Here is a 15201-nt window from a genome sequence, read left to right as displayed (position 1 = left end):
CCCTGTCAAGATAAAACTACCTCTCATTAACTCCTCAAAAATGCTCAGTGTTTAGACAAAAAATGTCACATTTCAGTCTAGACCTAAGAAAGACCAAACCATCAACCTAGAATGACAGCAGGCACAAAAACCAAATCCTTCTCTTTTCATATCTGAAGTAATACAATAGAGACTTCAGGATTATGCCAGATTATGTTTGGATGATATAATTGTGAACAATCTTGCCAGTGATCCTCTTCAGAAAATGCGATTAGACTTTGGAAAACTGACAGTGAAATGAGAAAAAAAGGAACAGAAGAAAGGCAAAAACCAGAGATCAAAAAAAAGGAGAGATATGAAATTCTGATATGAGGGTCATCCATGAAACCTTAATGTTCAGTTTCGTGACATTTATGAGAATAAAAAGAAAACAGGAAGAAACACAGTCTTTACTTAGCATTTACTTTTTTGAGTAGATGTGTGTGTTTGAGGTGTGTTTGCTGTTTGGGAGGGAGTGATGGATTAAGGGATTACGGTGATCATGTGATTGTCATGGTCCGTGGTGACCCTGCTTACAAACAGATTACCCTGGTGAAGGTGAGGTAGCCTAATTTTCTCTCTATTTCCTCCTTCTGCCACTTCATCCATCCTTTTGTCAGGACAGCCTGTCTTCTCATCCCTCATGGTTGGGCTGAAGTTTCTTCCTTCTGTGGCATCCTGTTCTGAGCCACCCGAACACTCAAACCTGCACAGAAACTCTCATTTCTTATTATTACCCATCCAGAGGAGTCCTCTTCATCTTGACCTTTGCTTCTGGATTCTTTGACCTGGAGCTCCAGGCACACACACCTGATCTATCAATGCAGAGGTGAGTAACAATCCCATCTCCTCAAGAAACTGATGAGGGAAACCAAACCAAGTATCAGTTTAAAAAGCAAACTGAATTAATTATTTTATTTAGTTGTAGTTGTTTTTTTTTAAAAGAAAAGAAGTTTTGCTCAAAATGTTAGATAAATCAGATGGAAATTGGTAGTACAAAAGCTCCTTAATGCTTCCTCGAAAGCAGGAACTGGCTTAAAATTATCACACCCAACAACAAAATGTTGCCAAGTTTAATTGGATGAGAAACAACACAACTTCTAAATGTGTGTGAGCGAAGATTTCAGGTCCTTCAGTTTCAATTTCAGACAGCCTATTCAAAGAAAGACACTCATTTGACTCAGAAAGATGTCTTTGCATTCAGTTCATTACACATATATAACTGGCTCTCCCCTGTGTGTGTCACGGCTATTATCTGGCATGGCTGTGTGGACAAAATCACTTCAGAGTGAGCACTACAGCGTAAAACGGGTACATGTTACATTTAGCATGGAAAGCCACAAATTCCTCTCCCCCAAAATACATAATATAGGCCTACATAATAGTTATAACAGTTATTTTTACATCTTTTAACCCATAATACATTAATGCAGAATTAGTACAGCTTATTATTGGTAAAAATCACAACAGTGGTATTTTGTAGTAGCCTATAAAGGGTGTTTAGCACAGATAAATATCTTTCTCTCTCACTTGAGGAGTAAATAATTACCATGCTGAAAAAGAGGATTTGCAGGTTTTCCCAGCCCGGCTAAGATAGAGCTCAGCTGGTTTAGCTGGTCAGAAAGCTGCTCTCTCAGTATGACCAGCTCAAAACGCCTCTCAAACAAGCCTGTCCAGGAAGGGAGACTAGCTAAGACATTTTAGGCTCGTATAATATGGTTTTGCAGCAGGGTACTGTATTTTCAAGGACTACACGAACAGAAGAGTATGCAAAATATAATCTACTATAAATAAAATTATAACTACCGAGTAGGCTACTACTAAAGTTAAAAAAATAAGTATGTTTTCCTAGTATTTTTCAAAGTACCTCGATAAATATGTCGCGCCATTTATATGAGAAGCCCTAGTATGTGAGACGCAGGTGATGCTTTGCGCTCTGGCGCCCTCTGTTGACAAGTTTATTAACTGCAGACTCGTATTAGTACACTTTAAAGAGTGATTAGCGCTGAATGTGGGCAGCACTAATTAATCCTGTTAGCGATTAATTATCCCAAAGCGTCTCCCTTTGTTTCCTCTGACGTAGCGTCGCAGCTCTGTCTTTTTAGTTGGTAAACAGGGACTAGTGGTCACATTTTTACACAAGCTAATTTTTCTGTGACAGTATTATTAGCCTATTATTATTATTATATTATTATTACCGTCTGTATACGCGCACCCCCCCACACACACACCACCTGGTGTTGACCTTTTGTGACAACATGCCCCATGATCAACATGCCCTTATGTCATGAGAACGCAGATCAAAAAAAAAAAAAAAAAAGAAAAAAAATGTTGAGCTGAATTCATCGTTTTCATTAAGCACACAAACACAACAAATCCTCACAAAAGAAATGTCTTTGGATTTCTCCAACCCTCTGTCTTTCTCTCCAGACATTATCCCTCTCCAAGGCAGCTTTTGTGTGAGTTTTTGGGTGAGGGGCCCTGAAACCTCTTGCTCAGCTCCATGGCTGGAAGAAAACACACGTTCAACCTCCTCTCCTTTTCTCATCTATTCCTCCGCCTCTGTCTCTTCACTCCGGCATGTGTCTGCGGTCCTGCCCGGGCCCCTCTCCTCGCCGGCCAGCCTTTCCTGGTGCTGTGGGGGGTTCCAGATAAAGACTGCTTGGGTCGGCCGAACCCAGCGGCATTTGGGATGGAGTGGGAAGGCCGTGTTGCAATATTTTATGAGGACACACTAGGACTTTACCCGTATTTCACTGTGCAGGATTGTCCTGTCAACGGTGGCTTACCACAACACAGCAGCCTTGACCTTCACCTCCAGAGGGTTGAGGGCGACCTGACAGCTTCATTACCCCAGACAGGAGCGCCTGGGCTAGGGGTGCTGCGCTGGCAGGAGTGGGCACCTCAGTGGAACAGGAACAAGGGAAATAAAGCAAAGTATCTTGTGGATTCGAGGGCACTTCTCCGGGGATTTTTTCCAGACTGGAGCGCAGAGGAAGTGGAAAAATGGTCTCAGGTGATGACAATCACAATGATATTACAAAGACTATCATTCTGAATTCTGTTGTATTAATCGATTATATGATGTCATTTCCTGTCAGGTTGACTTTGAAGCAGCAGCACAGTCCATAATGATGGAAACGCTGCGGGAGGTGAAGAGACTCCGCCCACAGAGACTATGGGGCATGGCCCCGTATCCTAACTGCTATAACTTTGACTCCACCCAGATAGCATTAGCCAATTATACAGGACGGTGCCCTGCGGCGGAAATGGCCCTTAATGATGAGCTGATGTGGCTGTGGAAGCGTAGTGGTGCCCTTTATCCAGTCCTCTCTCTGGAGAAGCTCCCAGAGGGAACTAAAGGGGCGTGGCTTTATGCAACCAATCAGATCAGAGAAGCTTTACGAGTGGCAGCTCTTGCAGGGACTTCCTCTGATCTTCCTGTGTTTCCGATGATCAAGATTGTGTACACATCCTCTAACGCCTTTCTCTCAGAGGTAATAAATAGTTGTTTGCCATATATTAATTGAGACAGTATGTATATAGTTAATATATATATATATATATACAGAAAAAAGTTTAACATTTTGTGAGATAGTAAAAACTGAGAAATAACTTGACACTGTAATATATTTAAGTACTATTAAAAGAATGGTGATGTCTTTACATATTTGTACATATGCAGGCCTACATTCTGTATAAGTTGTAACTACAAGCCAAGTCAAAATAGTCAAAATTCATAGATCACAAGATATATTTACGTGAAAGTAACAAGTGTGAACAAAAAATAAAGTCACAATTAGAGGATATGAAGTCACAAGTGTGATATATAAATGAGCAAATATGATATATAAAGTCAGGTGAGATCTCAAGTTGTAATTGTGAGATATAAAGTTGCATTTACCTTTCTTATATTTTTACTCTGAGACAGAAACAGCTTCCATAAGGAGGAGACGTAAAAATGGGTGGGAGAAATTATAACAATCAACAGTCCCACATTATAATTAAAAGAGTTTGTTGTATGTTGCATGTTACATTAGGTGATCTTTATCTTCAATTTGGCCTAAAGAAGCACAATGATACTAGAGTTGTCTGATTGTATTCCTGATTTGAAATGTTATTTAAACATTAAACACTTTTGGAGATTTCAGTCTTGCCCCAAGATACAAGTTGTAATTGTAATTGTATGACCAAGACTGTCAAGTATACTGACTATGAACTTTGTTGTTACTCTGTATTGTACATGTATCAGACTGACCTGGTCAATACAATTGGAGAGAGTGCTGCTATGGGAGCATCTGGAGTCGTTATATGGGAAAAATCCTTAGCAGTTAAAACACAGGTAATCATTTGTCCATTTACACTACCGTTCAAAAGTTTGGGGTCAGTAAGAAATGAATACTTTTATTCAGCAAGGATGCATTAAATTGATTAAAAGTAACAATAAAGATTTTTATAATATTACAAAAGATTTCTCTTTCAAAACTTATCAAAGAATTCTTAAAGAAAATAATTATGTATCCCACAAAAATATTAAGCAGCACAACTGTTTTCAACATCAATCACATTGAGCACCAAATCAGCATATTAGAATGATTTCTGAAGGGTCATGTGACACTGAAGACTGGAGTAATGATGCTGAAAATTCAGCTTTGATCACAGGAATAAATACAATTTTCAAACAGATTGCTATTAAAAAAACTGTTATTTTAAATTGTAACAATATTTCACAATATGACTGTTTTTACTGTATTTTTGATCAAGCAGCCTTGGTGAGCATTAGAGACTTTTTTCAAAAACATTACAAACCCCAAACTTTTGAATCGTTTAAAAAAAAAAAAAAAAAATTGTATATCCTATCTTAATGCTTTTCATTAGCCATAAGTATGGCTAAGTATGATTGATGATATTTATTTTATATCTGCATAAATGCCTCCTACAGAAATCCTGCTCAGAGTTTGGCTTGTATGTGCGTCAGGTTCTCGGCCCTTACGCTGTCAATGTGACCACAGCAGCACGTCTCTGTGGAGTCTTACTGTGTCAGGGCCGTGGACGCTGTGTGCGGAAGAAACCTGAGGACCCTACATACCTGCATCTTCCATCGCCCCATTTTATGCTGCTCCCAAACGGGGCAGAGGGCGTCCGAGCCACGGGAGAGCTTCCCACTGCTTGCGTGGACCTCTGGAAGAAGAACTTCCGCTGCCAGTGGTTCGAAGCCTTGGAGGGTGCAGCAGCAGATCAAGAATCAGGCACGGTGCTAGAAAACAGAGAGAAAATAACATCGCCAACAGTAAAGACAGTGATTGAGATAAGCCAGAGTCAGAGTACAGTGCTTCCAGTGGCTCCAGTGGTTCCAGTGACTCCAGTGGTTCCAGTGACAGTAGTGCCTACCAAGCAGCCGGTGGACAGTGGAAGTTCTGCACTTAAAACTCCCGTAATCCTTCTCTCCTCGCTGGCTCTATTCAGTTTCATTATGGTTGACGTTTTGGGAGCTGAAGTGTGACGGGACTTTCGTGAACCCCGGTTGGCCTTGACTTTGATTGCTCATTGAAAAAAAGAATTGTATTATAAAAACCCAAAGGGATATCTTTGTTGAGAGAAGAGCTTCTGTGAAAGACAATCTCAGAGATGGATTTAAATCTGAATATGACTGAATGAACAGATCTTTTCTGAATCACCTGCTCTTGAAAATGAACAAAATAACTACAGTTTTTTATTCTAAACACAATAGTCCCCTGAATTAGCTTCCTTCTATAATGTACTGTATAAAACTAATAGTCCAAACAGACTAGCTAAGTGCCGAATACATTTTTATACAGATAAAGTATGATATTATTTTGTTTCTGCTTTTAATCCAAAAGACTTAAGACTAAAGTCAATATAACTTATGTCTTCTTTATACCGTCTGTTTCCATCATGGATACCATTTACTTTATATCATACTCTACCAAAGTTTGGGGTAAGATTTTCCTTTTCTTTAAAAAAATAAAATAAAATACTGATCAAAAGTGACAGTCAAAGACTTTTACATCGTAAAAAAAACCATTTTCTATTACAAAAAAAAAAATGCTGTTCTCTTTACTTCTATTCATCAAAGAATCCTGAAAAATGTCAGTTTCCACAAAAAATTTCAACATTGATAGTAATAAGAAATATTTCTTGACCTCTAAATCAGCATATTAGAATGATTTCTGAAGGATCATGTGACTAAAGACTGCAGTAATGATGCTGAAAATTCAGCTTTGCAGTCACAGGAATAAATTACATTTTAAAATATATTAAAATAGAAAACAGATATATTAAATTGTAGTGATATTGCACAATATTACTGTTTTACTGTATTTTTTATCAAATAACTGCATCAGTTGCTTGGTGAGCATGAGCATAAGAGTCTTCTTTCAAAAACAAACAAAAACTCTTGAACGTTAGTGTAGTAGGTACTGTATGTATTAACCCTTGTAGCACAAAAAGCTCAGACGTGGGCAAAAAAAGTGAATTTATTTGCTCATCACATGCTACAACGTCAAACCTGTGTTACAGGACAGCGATATCACAATCATGAGATGTCCGGAATGCAGACGGGTCGGAGTGTAACTGGCCTCTATCTGCCTAAACTGAAATCTAATCAAATGTTTAGTCTCCGTATTATCTTTGACATTGAAAAAAACATTAACCGGTCAAGTTTACACTTAATCTGAGCAGCCTGTACAAAACAACACTGTTCTCCGTCATGAAAACGTAAAGCCTTTTTGAACATTTACTGACAGATATGAATGACTACAAGGCAAATCTGGTAGTTTATTAAATGAACAAATATTAACTAGAGGAGGATGATAAGAGAAACTACAATGTCCAACTCAATAATAAACACGTGCGTATCTACGCGTTTACGTATCTGTGAATTCACAAACAATCTCTTTCTCTCTCTCTCTGTCACTCACACTCACACACACACACACACAGTCACACACACACACACAAAACATGATAATTTAGCCCTGAATCATAGTGCAGATCAGGATCCAGCTGTAACTTGGACTCTGCAAAAGGAGAAAACTCGCAAAAGAACACAAATGTGTGTCAAAGAGCAACAAACTATTTTAACACTAAAAATGTAGAATAAAGAGAGACCAAAAAATCAAGTAGATCATTCTAGCAAATTTATTTTGGTTTATATAATAATTTAAAATACACATTAATGACAGATTGTTGGACAAATCAGGGTTATAGTTAGCAAGACAGCAATAAAGAGATAGAGAGAGACGGGGCCAAACAGAGAAGGGCCAAACAGAGAAAGGTAAAGATCATTTTGAAAAATAAACTTTCATCCATCCTGTTTTTTTTCACACCCACCTCTGATCTCTCCTCACCTTCCTCTGATTTTTTTATCTAGTGGTAAACACTTGCAAATCTATTAAGGGGAAATCTGTCATGACTCTCAATATGGAAATCAAGAGTCTAAAATTCATAGACGTGCCTATACGGTGCTTGTGTTAGGCATAATTCATCCAAAAAATTAAAAATGTTTGCATCATTTAATTATCCTCACATCATTCCAAACCTGTATGACTTTCTTAGAAGAAGATATTTTGAAGAACATCCTTTCCATGCAATTATTAAATGGAGACTCAAGCTTTCAAGCTTCAAAAAAGACATGAAAGCACCATAAAAGTAGTCCATGTGATGTGTGCACAACTCTTCCCAAGTCGTACAATAGCTTTGTGTGAGAAACAGACCAGAATGTAAGTCATTATTCAGGTGTTATGGTATTTTGCATCTCTTTTAAAGCTTTAACTCTCCAATAACCATTCATTGTAACTGCATGGAAAAGAGCAATCAGCACATTCTTCAAAATATCTTCTTTTGTGTTCCATGGAAGAAAGAAAGTAATACAGGTTTAAAACAGCCTGAGGATAAGTAAATGATATCAGAAAATATTTTGGAACTGATCTGGGATGCATAGCATCCATCCTGCAGAAACACAGACGTCCAAGTGGAACAAATACACACAGAGCATGGCTTCCATACTGGCAAATATTGGTGTTACACTTCTACTCTATGTCTTAAATTTGAGGCCATTGCAAATAGACGCAATCTGTAAAAACACTCACCGATACGTGCATTCACTCACTTCATAAACAGGGGCAATGGTAACACCAATCAGTTGCCCAAAAGCCACCAATGACACTTCCTGTGGTCATGTGGAGGATGTTGGACGGCATGAATCACAAGGAGGAGTCAGTGCTGTTTTGTCGGCGATCTTTCTAGCGGGGAGGAGCCACAACAAAAAGAGGCGCTTACAGATGTGGTCTCCGAGGGGAAGGGCAAGAACCAAGCTGTCTCTAAGGGGGCGAGCACTTGCAGAGCCTTGCTAGGAAACATTATAATTAGCTAAATGGTTCCATTGCACAGTATGTAGCAGAACGACTGCAGAGGGCGGGGTCCTCACTCGGTTAGGGGGTGTGGTTTGTTGCCATAGTTACTTGCAGATGGTTTCCAGGGCATCAAGGGTTCGTTTGATGTCTCTGATCTGAGCAGCTAGAGTATGTATAGGTTGCATGGAGCGATCCAGCTCCTCACACCGTGCCATGAGTGTGTACATTCCCTGGAAACACATAAACAAGCACACACAGATCAAAAAACTAAATAAAATCAAATTTAAAAACCCCCTTGACAAGATAACTAAAAGTCACTCTCACCTTTATACTCATGTCCACTGACTCTCCCAAACTGTCCACAGAATCTCTATATGTCTGGATATAACCCACACTTAATGCAGTCATCTGAAGAGAAAGGAGATTTTCATTCATAACAGTAGGTGTATTTCAACTGTATAAATGCATAAGTTGGTTGGAATGAGGGTCAGCTACATAAAAAGTGACCCGGAAAAGTATTTGGACACTGAAAAAGCTTGAAAATTTGAGGATTTCCTGTTTTTCTGCAACAAATTTGACCTACATTGTGATCAGAGACTGTAGATTGTGATCAGATTCCTATAACTACAGATAACTCAGTTCAATCAATATGTGTGTGTGTGTATATATATATATATACACATACACAGCATGGATTTTTTTTTCTTGAGCAGCATTTAAAATTACATTTTTAAATATATTAAAATAACTAAGTTATTTTAAATTCTAATATTTCACAACATACCTGTTTTTACATTGTGTTTGATGAATATGTATTGATGAATAATGTAGTGTAAATAATTATTTTTTCTTTTCTTTTTTTACTTATTTAATGACAAAAGTGATCACCAATGAAGACTTTAGTTATCAAACTAGTTAGTTTAGAACTAATCCTTGCAGATGTTAACAGTAGTTACATAGCCAACCGCCATGAAAAAACATTTTTCTACACTGACATAATCTCTTCCTGGTTCCAGACCAGCAAGTATTTAGGACTGGTACTGAACCATTTTTTTCTGACCCTAAAGTGGCTTTTTTTTTCTGTGGTAGAACTCTTTGGAGCATTTCGCGAATGGGCCAGGAACCAGCACCGGAATCACGTCAGTGGAAAAAGGGCAAGTGTGAAGTTGAGTGGAACTGACTTCATACAGCCAATTGATACTTTGCACGTGACGTCAGTTGTACTGGCTGGCGGGCAAGAACGTCATTCTCTAGCAACGAAAACCAGTAAACTAATCAAGGATCTTGCCAGGACGTTGCCAGTTTTAATATACAAAAGTTGGTGTTTTGAGGTGTACACGACATGCCAAATAGTTGTTGTGCGATTGGATGCACTAACCGCGTTTGTTGCCCGCCAGATATCATGTGACTGCAAAGTATCAATAAAAATCACCTTGAGAGCAGTTGGGTAAAAACAGGTTAAAAAATGGCTCAGTTAGTTCCGAAAAAAGAAATAGCATCTTTCGTTTGCAGATTGCACTTTTTTTTTATATTTTGTGGCTTAAGTGTCCAAGTACTTTCTTGGGTGGCTGTATTTGATACAGACAGAGTAATACTCACATTCTGTATAGTTCCACTGAGGCTTCGCAGCATCAATTCTACACTCTGAGCCACATCCTGTGTGTGTTTATGCAGGTCTTCCAGCACTGATGGGTCAATGGGCGGAATATCAGCTGGACGACGCAAAGAGCCACGACCACGTACCACAGGCCCAGAACAGTCTGCTGCAGTGGTCATACAAAGTTGAAATATTACTGATACTGACGACAAAGGCATTGTAACAGATCAAAACTGTTTTCTGACACCCTCATATACTCACAATCAGTGTCCAGACTCGGCCGCGAGCTCATTTTAATCTTCTGTTCAAGATTTTTGGCGATGAAGTGCGTAAGATCTCCATCATGGCTGACGGTTCCCTCCAATTCTAGGGCGCTGGATATGGTGGCTCTGCGTCCTTCTGGTTGGCCTCCTCTAGCTCCGCCTCCACGTGCCCCGCCCCCACACGCCCCACTTATCTCATCCAGGCTTTTACTGTCCTGCATGCCACGCACGACTCGATCTCGCTCTGGGACAGAGCGCACACGTACCTCCGCCATCACGTGAGCTGGGCATGGAGAATCGTCCAGGTCTGGCAGCAGAGGGGGTGTGGCCTGGTCAGGGGGAGGGGCTGGAACAAGGGGAGGGGCCTCATCAGGAGAAATGGAAGTATTTGGTTGGACTTCATCTGACGAATCGGGATTAGACCATTCTTTAGGTTCAGAGTGAGTGGGAGGGTGTTCATCTGAGAGTGTTTCAACTGGCTGTGAATTTATTAAGAAGGTCAAGATAAACAGCAACAGATATTTGCATCACAATAATTGGACAAAGTTTAATTTTTTGTAATTATTAATTAATTAAATTGATTAATTAAATGGAATTATTATTTATTATTAATTTATATAAAAAATATATTATTAGTATTATTAGATTAGTATTTATTAATTATTATTTAAATAATATATTTAATTAGTATTATTAGGTTAGTATTTACTATATTGTATATTGGTATTTAATTTGAGTAGCAAAGCATAGAATCATTTAACACCTTAAATTTAGATATAATTTAATTTATAGAAATTATTTATCAATATTAAAGTAATTAATACATTTCATAATATTAATATTATTACAGTATATTATTACATTATATATCAGTATGTGACTGAATGAGTACCAAAAAACATTGGATTTAACCTCTTACCTGTACAGAAATAAGCGTCTCTTTCCTTTGCTTGATATCTCTCTTGTTGACATTGTTCACCTCTCCGTCACTCTTCTTTCTCTGCTCCTCCTCCGCTCTCCACTCTTCCAGTTCTCTTTTAGAGCAGCCGTGTGTTAGTTCGGTCTCACTGGAGAGCGTGTCTTCGTCTGTGCCATCTTCAGTTGGAATATGTGTGTACTGGGAGTGTTGAACCAGTGACTCTGTAGGCTGTGATTCTGAGTGATCTGTGTGTGGCTGGAGTGTGTGTGTGTCTCTACATGAGTCCATGTGGTGAGGTGTGTGTTTGAGAGTCTCTGACAGGGCAGGCGTCTCCATGTGAGGCTCAAAATCAGCCCCATCAATGAACTTTATCCCCTGGAGGGTGAAGCCATGAGATCCTGACCAATCAGAGGCCTTAAGAGAATCAGAGGATTCCACCCCATTGCTTGCTTCCTTCGCACCCTGACCGATCACAGGAGAGCGTCTCATCCCTCCACCCACTGCAAAAAAAAAATACAAATAATTTAATCATCACCAGTGATGTAAAGCTAAAGCTTTGTGATGCAAGTCATATATTCTCAATACATTTTTTACAAATTACAGTTTATCGACTCTTTTCTATTATTTCTATCTAATCTATTTCATGCCTGAGTTTCTAAAGTATTCTAAGGTAAATTTACCATACAAAGAGTGAAAATTATAAATTTAATTAAACATTCCACATCATAAATAAATTAATCAATGTTTTCCCTCCAAAAACATTACAAATTATTTGTAACAGCATAAAAAAAAAAATTCTATTCAAACTACGCCATGGGGAAATTAAAACAACATAGCATATCAGATCCATTTAAGACAGTTAATTTATTATCATTGAGAAAATATTAGTTTTTAATCAATGCCAGCAAAATATTATGCCAGCAGTCATATCACCCTGTAGCAAGACTGGTTGCCCACTGAAGCTAAGCAGGGTTAAGTCAAGTCAAGTCAAGTCATCTTCATTTATATATTGTGCATTTAACAATGTAGATTGTTCCAAAGCAGCTTTACATTGATAATAGGAAATTAAAGTAAAGTGTTTTGGCTTTATAGCAGCTCTAGAATAAAGTTATTGTCCAGGTAAAGAGCCTGGTTAGTACCTGGATGGGAGACCTTCTGGGAAAACCAGGTTGCTGCTGGAAGAGGTGTTAGTGAGGCCAGCAGGGGGTGCTCACCCTGTGGTCTGTGTGGGACCTCACCTAACGCCCCAGTAAAGTGACGGGGACACTATACTGTCAAAGAGCACCGAGGTCCTGACTCTCTGTGGTCATAAAAAACCCCAGGCAAAATTTGCCCATTGGCCTCTGTCCATCATGGCCTCCTAATAATCCCCATATATTCTGATTGGCTTCATCACTGTCTCCTCTCCACCAGTAAGCTGGTGTGTGGAGGGCATTCTGGTGCCCTATGGCTGCCGTCACATCATCTTCTAGGAGGATGCTGCACATTGGTGGTGGTTGAAGAGATTCCCCACTTCTATGTAAAGCGCTTTGAGTGCAGAGAAAAGCGCTATATACAAATGTAATTAATTATTAATTTTTATTATTAATCAATATTTTGATTTTATATATATATATATATATATATATATATATATATATATATATATTCTGTTTTAATTTTAAAGTTTTATTAATTTTGTTGTGCGTTTTTGTAATATTTATTAGTTTTGATCAGTTTTATTAATTTTGTTTTTAAATTTAGCTTTAGTTATTTTAGTGCATCAAGTTAAACTAAATGAAAAGGAGAAATCTTGCAAAACTAGTTGAAATAAATACATTTTGTAATATAATAGTAAGTGTTTATATATTTTTTTTATTTCGGTTAACATTCATTTTAAGTAAAGTAACAAAATGTTTGTTTTTGTCTTAGTTTCATTTAACTATAATAACCCAAATAAGTTAATACGTTTATTCTTCGTTTATTAATTTTGCGAGAATAAACTCAACCTCATTATCATGAATGTTCTTGCAGGTTCCACGTCACATACGTGAACACTGAGGCAGTCTCAGTTTCCTGCGTCTGTTTTGACAGCTGTCAGTTCATTCGTTGTTCATCACTTTAATGGGACATTTACTTAGTGACATAATCACTAAAAACCTTAAAATACAGATTTTAGCTAGTGATAATATGCGTGTCTCTTAAAAAAAGGAACTGAAATCATATGACGCTAAAAAATCACCAACAACACTGATTTGCTAATATGACGGATCTTGTATGACATAGCTTACAGACGACGACATTTTCTCAATAATTTAGCATCCCTGCCAGACAAACCAGACATAGATCAGCCAAGCAATAGATAGAAAAATAACAAAACTGTTAAGGGAAGCGACAATGGTCACCTGACGTTAGCTTTACGATAAGCTTTAGCTGCAGTGCTGGCCTCTGAATTCATAGTTATTCCGCGAGATATCAGCGAAAACCGGCAGCTTTACGACAATTACTGATTGAGTTTGGGTTGATTTGTCATGTTTCAACAGGATGTAATCCACTGGATGCTTTATGAAGTTAAATATTTACCTGCAGCTCTTCGCCCAGGATGAAGGTTGCCAGCTGAGTCCGCACCAAATATTTGTCGTATAGAAACACAACGTTGACGTTATAGTTCCGCAATACAAACAGAGATGAATCTCATGACACAGAAGGCGTGTATTACATCGCATAGAAAAGTATTTTGTGCGTTTATATACTCATACTCAAATATATTTATATTAATAGTTATCAGAGGACTGCGTTGTACAATTATTAATAACAAATCTGTTAATGTATTCATTCATTTGCAGAAAGAGAGATGTCTAGACAGTATGTCCAGACAGACATTTAGTACTCACATTTCACCACAAGGGGCGGTAGACTCCGCCGAATCCGATTGATCCAGTTACTGGCGTAGCGTGGAGTTCTCTCCCACGTCCTGTGCTGAGGGCTGTGTGTGTATTTTTACCCTGCTGGCATTTTATTGGCTTGAATTAGAGGAATTGTCAACCACATCACCAAAACTTAGGCCAGCTTTGACCCCGTCACAAAACCCTGACCAAGACCATAACCTCTAAGATCCTGTTATTATCCAAAAAAATAAAACCTACCCTTGTAATAAAGCCCTCTGAAGTAGAGCCAATGTAATGCTGAGTCCTAGTCTTGACCCTCACATACTCTCCCTCCCTCTTTAGGGGACTGTAGAGTCAACATGAAACAACATTCTCATTTTACATCTGTAGTTTGATAGGCTAGAGTGGAACAGTATATTATTCTTCATCAACAACATCATCAACAACAACAAGAACGTGCAAGGTGGGATATATTAATGTATTAGATTGTGAAAGTGGCAGTTCCATAGCAGAATAGAGCAATTATGAAGAACTTCATAAAAAACACCTAGGCCTAACACTTCCTAAACACACACAACTTCCTTAAAAACACTACATTCTTCCTCAAACACTGCCAGTACCCACTTATGAGGAAGCTTTCTGACCAGGATGTGGAGTTGGAAGGACAAGTTCACCTTCGGTACGTAGTATCTTAATGTATACATCCATGGTAAATATGTTGTTGTTTGCAATTGCCGTAATCAACATTAATGTTAACTTTAACATTAAATTAGCCTACAGCATTAACTCTAGGCAAGATAGACAGGCTAAAACATTGGCCTAAAACATGCTTATTGCCTGAAACTATTTGGCTATTGGTTAATATTTACTGGCCTAGATGACATCAGCTGAAAAGGAATTTGTTTCAGAGGTGGAGAAAGTGATTATATATTCATGGAAACTTAAAAAAAAAAATTGGTATTATGCTGAGGAATTGTGCTAGCCTAAATAAGATAAAACGTGTATGAAGACAGCACATTTATTTATTTATTGTCAATATTCAACAACATCAAAGCAGTTATCTTTCTTAACAGAAATTAATAAAACAATTCTGACTTTCCTTGTGTTTCTCTTTTAATCTCGCCCCCTCGCTTTGTTATTTGCTTCGCCAATCTCATTTACT

The 15201-nt window shown here is 38.2% G+C and overlaps 2 protein-coding genes and 1 long non-coding RNA gene across 5 annotated transcripts in view; 1 reads left to right on the top strand and 2 right to left on the bottom strand.

Annotated features, from left to right (window-relative positions):
• Positions 1 to 1764, bottom strand: part of LOC307173515 — a 3628-nt gene extending 1864 nt beyond the window's left edge. The window contains exons 1-3 of the long non-coding RNA XR_013823866.1: positions 1568 to 1764; positions 756 to 876; positions 1 to 2 (exon numbers count right to left, since the gene is read on the bottom strand). The exon at positions 1 to 2 is cut by the window's left edge and continues 65 nt beyond it. This is a non-coding gene — a long non-coding RNA (uncharacterized lncRNA). The remainder of the gene's footprint in view (positions 3 to 755; positions 877 to 1567) is intronic.
• LOC307173513 (hyaluronidase-1) lies at positions 614 to 8172 on the top strand. The gene is made up of 5 exons (XM_079896671.1): positions 614 to 847; positions 2449 to 3034; positions 3120 to 3515; positions 4271 to 4360; positions 4961 to 8172. The coding sequence occupies exons 2-5, from the start codon at positions 2522 to 2524 to the stop codon at positions 5519 to 5521; spliced, it is 1560 nt and encodes a 519-aa protein (XP_079752797.1). The 5' UTR covers positions 614 to 847; positions 2449 to 2521; the 3' UTR covers positions 5522 to 8172.
• Positions 7569 to 14043, bottom strand: borcs6 (BLOC-1 related complex subunit 6). 3 transcript variants are annotated; one of them, XM_079896673.1, is made up of 7 exons: positions 13735 to 13831; positions 11173 to 11672; positions 10252 to 10732; positions 9993 to 10156; positions 8718 to 8801; positions 8468 to 8623; positions 7569 to 8385 (listed from the first exon to the last, which is right to left on the bottom strand). In XM_079896673.1, the coding sequence occupies exons 2-6, from the start codon at positions 11659 to 11661 to the stop codon at positions 8498 to 8500; spliced, it is 1344 nt and encodes a 447-aa protein (XP_079752799.1). In that variant the 5' UTR covers positions 11662 to 11672; positions 13735 to 13831; the 3' UTR covers positions 7569 to 8385; positions 8468 to 8497. The 3 variants fall into 3 exon arrangements, with proteins under 3 accessions (XP_079752799.1, XP_079752798.1, XP_079752800.1); XM_079896672.1 differs by having other exon boundaries at positions 7569 to 8623; positions 13735 to 14043; XM_079896674.1 differs by lacking the exon at positions 13735 to 13831 and adding an exon at positions 12312 to 12403 and having other exon boundaries at positions 7569 to 8623.
• Between the last annotated feature and the right edge of the window lie 1158 nt (positions 14044 to 15201).

Source organism: Squalius cephalus (genome assembly GCF_949319135.1).
Source record: "Squalius cephalus genome assembly, chromosome: 16".
Lineage (NCBI taxonomy): Eukaryota > Metazoa > Chordata > Actinopteri > Cypriniformes > Leuciscidae > Squalius > Squalius cephalus.
Note: the sequence above shows the minus strand (reverse complement) of the source record. Positions and strands in the feature narration are given on the sequence as shown.